The sequence below is a fragment of the Suncus etruscus genome, chromosome 1 (assembly GCF_024139225.1).
Source record: "Suncus etruscus isolate mSunEtr1 chromosome 1, mSunEtr1.pri.cur, whole genome shotgun sequence".
NCBI classification, from domain to species: Eukaryota; Metazoa; Chordata; class Mammalia; order Eulipotyphla; family Soricidae; genus Suncus; species Suncus etruscus.
The window spans coordinates 8498220-8504266 of NC_064848.1; the positions used below are offsets into that span (position 1 = coordinate 8498220).

Sequence of the window (6047 nt, forward strand, 5' to 3'; positions counted from 1 at the left end):
CACCCCATGGATGTGTGCTTTGCATAGCATACCACTTCACATCAGACTGGGTTTATTTTATTCTTTTATTTTATTTTTTAACTTTTTACTTTTTTTTATATTCTTTTTTTTCCGGCCACACCCATTTGATGCTCAGGGGTTACTCCTGGCTAAGCGCTCAGAAATTGCCCCTGGCTTGGGGGGACCATATGGGATGCCGGGGGATCAAACCGTGGTCCTTTCTTGGCTAGCACTTGCAAGGCAGACACCTTACCTCTAGCGCCACCTCACTGGCCCCTATATTCTTTATTTTTATTTATTTTTGTTTTTGGACCACACCCGGTGACACTCAGGGGTTACTCCTGGCTATGCATTCTGAAATTGCTCCTGGCTTGGGGGATCATATGGGATGCTGGGGATAGAACCCAGGTCTGTCCTGAGTCAGCCAAGTACAAGGCAAACACCCTACAGCTGTGCTATTGCTCCCTCCAACCCCTTCTTTGTTCTTTCTTTCAGTTTAGGGCTTCGTTTATTTTGGTTTGGGGGCCACACACAGTGGCTTTCAAGGACTATTCCCAACTCTGCTCAGGGATCACTCTGATGGCCTTTAGGGGACTGGTTGATAGGGGGAGGATTGGAACCCAGGCCCCTTGCAGCCAAGGCATAAAATCATCTCTTGCGGGGGCCGGGCGGTGGCGCTAGAGGTAAGGTGCCTGCCTGCCTTACCTGCGCTAGCCTTGGACGGACCGCGGTTCGATCCCCTGGCATCCCATATAGTCCCCCACGCCAGGAGCGACTTCTGAGCGCATAGCCAGGAGTAACCCCTGAGCGTCACCGGGTGTGGCCCAAAAACCAAAAAAAAACCAAAAAAAAAAAAAAAAAAAAAAATCATCTCTTGCGCATCTCTAGGCTGATATTTTATCCCCAGAAAAAAGTGGTGAATAGCTAATAGGATTTTTCTATTTCCTTTCCTCTTCTTTTGTTTTCTGATCTATTACTACTACGATTGTAACATTATTATATCTGATATATGAAGAGTATAATTGTAAATGTTATTGTAGAAATAATTTTTCTACTCAACTTAAGGTTAAATACAGGCTTTACATGTAGGTGGCCCGGGGTCAGCCGGGGTCCCACCAGGACCTTGCAAAGCCCCTGAGCACTATCAGGTGTAACGAGAATGAATGAGTTAATGAGTAAATAAATGAATAAATAACCCCAAAGCTCTCATGAACACCTGGAGAACTAACATGCCTTTGCACTGAGTCTCAGAAAAAGAGGGCAGGGTTGGGTTCTCAGAGGGGAACAGGAGAATGAGAACCCCAGATCTAACCTTTTCTTAAATCTGCAGCTCTTCCTCCTCCCAGGAGACAGTGCCTTAAGGGAAGCCACCTTGTACCACCAAAAGCACATCGCCATGACCCTCCTGGCCTCTTTCTTCTACTCCGCACACGTGCCTGAACGCCTGGCTCCTGGACGCTTCGACTACATTGGTGAGTGGCAATGGTCCTGCTACCCCCGGAGCTCCATTCTGTAGATTTGGGTCTCAGGCTGCGGTGCATGTGGGTGGGGCAGGAAGAAGAGAACCTTGATCAGAAGTTCACCAGACACAGGAAGTTAGATGCTGTTTGAGGATGTACAGGCAGGATGGGGGGAAATAGCAAGCAAGAAAGCAAGTGGGGTCCACAGCAACCCTGTGGCCAGGAGGCCGAGGTCTGCTGTGACTCCCTCATCTGTAAAATCCCATCAGGGAAGAAACATTGAGGACAGCCACGGAAAGGAAGAGAAAGATGGGGAACAGGTGGCTCTAGGGCTATCCAGTGGGATGTATGCAGGGACTATCCTGAGGAGGATCTTGATCTAATTTGTGTTGGAACCACCTCAGTGTCACAGGAGTACCCCATGCAGACCCCATGCAGACACCCCAGACCAGAAGCTGGGAATGGCGGTGGAAATCTGGGAAGGAGGGCTCTTCCAGAGAGATGCTTATGCAGCTTGTTCCCAGCTGAGGCTTTGTGGTTCTCCAGAGCAGAGCCTAAGATCTTGCTAGAAGTTAAGAAGTTGTAGAAATGGGGTCAGAGAGATAGCATGGAGGTAAGGTGTTTGCCTTGCATGCAGAAGGTCAGAGGTTCGAACCCCAGCACCCCATATGGTCCCCTGAGTCTGCCTGGAGTTAGGAAGTTGTAGAAATGGGGTCGGAGAGATAGCATGAAGGTAAGGCGTTTGCCTTGCATGCAGAAGGTCGAAGGTTCAAACCCCAGCACCCCATATGGTCCCCTGAGTCTGCCAGGAGTGATTTCTGAGCATAGAGCCAGGAGTAACCCCTGAGCGCTGCTGGGTGTTGTCCAAAAACCAAAATAAATAAATAAATAAAAATAAAGAAGTTGTAGAATGAGCTGGAGAAGACTTGAACCCACTTCTCTGGCCGGGGACAAGCTAAAAGAGAGACTCCAGATCTCTGTTGTTTTTTTTGTTTTGTTTTGTTTTGTTTATTGGGCCCACCCCTTGCAATGCTCAGGGATTACTCCTAGCTTTACTCGTCTCCTGGCTTTACTGGATTACTTCTGGGATCACTCCTGGTGGTGATCACTGTGGGCAGTGCACAGAAGAACCTGTGTTGGCGTTGTACAAGGCAAGCCACCTTACCCACTATGCTATCATTCCAGTCCCAGCCTCCAAATGACTGAGTGCTGGAGCTGGGAGCTCTCAAACAAGCCAGCACTGGAGGGGGCATGCAGGACGGGGAGAGCTGGTAGGGCAAGAGCCTTGTCTTCCAATAGTCTTCCAAGTTTTCTTCATCTCACAAAATTAGGGCTCAGTTTTGTTTTGTTTATGTCAGACTTTTATTTCCTATCCTCCCTGACCCCCTTCAATGAAGGGATTCCAACAAGCAAAATGCTGAGGGGGCAGATTTTTAAAAAGGAAGCAGATAAGACTTATTTTGTTAGCTCCCTGGATTCTTAGTAGCTTTTTATTTATTCAACTCTATCCCATCTTCTTGAACCTAAGAACACAGAACAGAAAACACCCCAATTGGGGAGGGAGGCTTTACCCAGTAGCTGTTAATGACAGGCTAACATTGCTAAAATCTGTTTGGATTAAAATCTGAATTAGAGAGATAATACATGGGTAGGGCACATGCTTTGCATGACAATGATCTGGGTTCATCCTCTTGCACTTCCAGAAGTGGTTCCTGAAATCAGAACCAGCAGTAATCCTACTACTACCAGATGTGGCTCCCAAAACAAAAAAAATCTATTTAGAACCATCAAACTTCCCATTTTCCAAAGAAAATGAGACTTTATTCTTTGATTTCAAATTATATCATAAAAGAGTTGGATATTATACTATTGTATACATATGGTTTTCTTTTTTTTTTGCAGGGGAAGGCAAGGAGAATAGTTGTGCAGAAACTTGGCATTGCTCAGGACTTACTCTTGGCTCTGCTCCTAGGGATAATTTCTGGTGGGTTCAGGGGGCCATATGGGAATCAAATCCTATGCAAGTTGGCCACATGCAAGGGAAGTACCTTACCTGCTATACTTTCTCTCCAGCCCTTGTCACATATGGCTGAGTACTTCCTGGATTCACTCCACAGTAAGGACTAACCCCTGCACACTGCCAAATGTGCCCCTAAAACCAAATTCTACTATAAAGCCATAGTAGTCAAAACAGTTAGGTACTAAAGAGGCCAGTGCAATAGGGCAGTGAGTCAGGCATTTGCCCTATCCCTGCATACTATATGGTCCTCCAAGGCCACCAGGAATTCTTCCTGAGTGCAGCGTCAGGAGTTACTTCTGTGCGTCACCGTGTGTGGTCCAAAAAACAAACAAAAAGCCAGAATAGTACTAAATAAGAGCATTTTTATTTATTTATTTATTTATTTATTTATTTATTTATTTATTTATTTATTTATTTATTGGTTTTTGGGCCACACCCGGCAGTGCTCAGGGGTTACTCCTGGCTATCTGCTCAGGAATAGCTCCTGGTAGGCACGGGGGACCATAAGGGACGCCAGGATTTGAACTAACCACCTTTAGTCTTGGGACGGCTGCTTGCAAGGCAAACACCACTGTGCTATCTCTCCGGCCCCAGCATTTTTATTTTTTACAGTTACAAAGTTGTTCATCTTATTTTGAGTATCATACAGTGAGCAATACCCTTCACCATTTCTTTTCACAGTGTCCCCAGTTTCCCTCCCACACTTGTCCCAGCCCTCTCCCCTGCCTGCCTCAGTGGCAGACATTTTTCTTCTCACTGTCTCTATATTCCTTTTTTTAGACTCTGTGGCTTGCAATATTGTTACTGAAGGGGCATCCTGCATATCAATTTATCTCCTTTCAGCATCTAGCTCTTGTCCAGAGTAATCATTTCCAATTATTATTATTAAAGTGGCCCCTTTTCTGCCCTAACTCCACTCCTCAGCAATTTGTGGCAAATTTCCTAATAGGGACTGCTCCTCCTGGCCCTCATCTCTATTGTCTTTGGATATTAATACCATACTATCTTTTGTTTTTATATTCCACAAATGAGTAGTTATTCTATGCCTGTCTCTCTCCTTCTAACTCATTTTTCTCTGCATAACTCTCCATATTTATCCACATATAAATAGATGTTATGACATCATTTTTCCTAACAACAAGAGCAGGCTTTTAGAATAGAATAGAATAAATGGACAGGACAGAACAGAGCAGGGACACTCTCAGATGTATGAACGATTAATGACAGAGGAAATAAAGGTATTAAGAGAAAGAGAAAAGCCTTTGATGGGACTGGAGTGATAGCACTTGATAGTACTGGAATGGGTAAGGTGCTTGCTTTGCTTATGGCCAACTCAGGTAAGAAACCCAGGACCCTATATGATCCCCTGAATCCTGCAAGGCACCCATTGAGCACAGATACCAGAGCACAAATCCAGGAGTAAACCCTAAGCATTGCTGGGTGTGGCTAAAAAGAAAAAAATGATTAAAAACCTCTTGTCACAAAGCTGCTTCGTTGAACATACATCAGTATAAGTTAGGACATTGTCATCAGCTCAGTCAGAGCCCTCTTGGTTCCTCTTCCTCTTCTTGCTCCTGAAGACTCCCATTAATTTGCTCTCTGCCTCCGTGGTTTGCTTTTTCTGGACATTTCCCTCAAGTGAACTCAGAATATCATCCTGCATCTGATTGCTCTGCAGTGTGGCAGCTCTGCCACAGCAAACATCAGTTTCCTTTCTGGTGCTGACCTGAGTGTCTGTTGTTGTGTTTGCTACAGGGCACAGTCACCAGCTGTTCCATGTGTGTGTGGTCATGGCCACACACCTGCAGATGGAAGCCATCATTCTGGACAAGAGTCTCAGGAAGGATTGGCTCCTGACCACCTCCAAGCCTCTGTCTTTGGCTCAGATATCTGGAGCCATACTTGTGAGCCTCCTCTTCAGCCTTATCAACATAATCTATTTCTCTGCTGCTCTCTATCGAGTTTCGGAGCATGAAGGACATAAAAAAGAAACATGACTCAGACCTTAAGTGGTGTGTGCCAGGCGTCCAGCATTCATCTGCAGCCTGGAAAGCAAGACGAACCTGTGCCCCAGAGCCAGTGTGCATGGCCTGCCAGGGACACCTTCAGTATCTTGATGTTTTGAATGGGTTTATGTCCAAAACGTATTTAACTTGGGAAGTTTCTCTAGATGTACACTAATTCTGAGTGTGTGATTTAAAAAGGGTGACACGGGTTCCAGTAAGTTGGGTAAATCATGAATGCTTCAAGAGGGTTTTCAATTTATATCAAATGGGGTTTTGAATCCCTCTAGACCTTTGGAGCTTGATTACTATACAGCTTGCTTAATCTTCAGGTAGATTACTATTTGGTAAAGGAATTTATTTGATGGATGAGTTTTATGCATTAGCAAACGTCTTCCTAAAGGCTGTGTGTGTGTGTGTGCGCGCACACACACACATCTGTCAACATCTGTCATCTGTCAACAGCTTTGGGAAGATCAGTGAGGGATCCGAGAAAGAGAAAGTTGGGTCTGTACTGGTAGGGCTAGAAAGTGAGGAGGTCTGTACTGGGTCTTCTTCCTCTAC

General features: G+C 45.3%; 1 protein-coding gene across 1 annotated transcript in view; it reads left to right on the forward strand.

Annotated features, from left to right (window-relative positions):
• The window catches only part of PAQR5 (progestin and adipoQ receptor family member 5), a 37963-nt gene extending 32486 nt beyond the window's left edge, over positions 1-5477 (forward strand). The window contains exons 6-7 of the mRNA XM_049778327.1: positions 1331-1472; positions 5236-5477. Of these exons, the coding sequence (XP_049634284.1) occupies positions 1331-1472; positions 5236-5477 (384 nt within the window). The remainder of the gene's footprint in view (positions 1-1330; positions 1473-5235) is intronic.
• Positions 5478-6047: the final 570 nt, after the last annotated feature.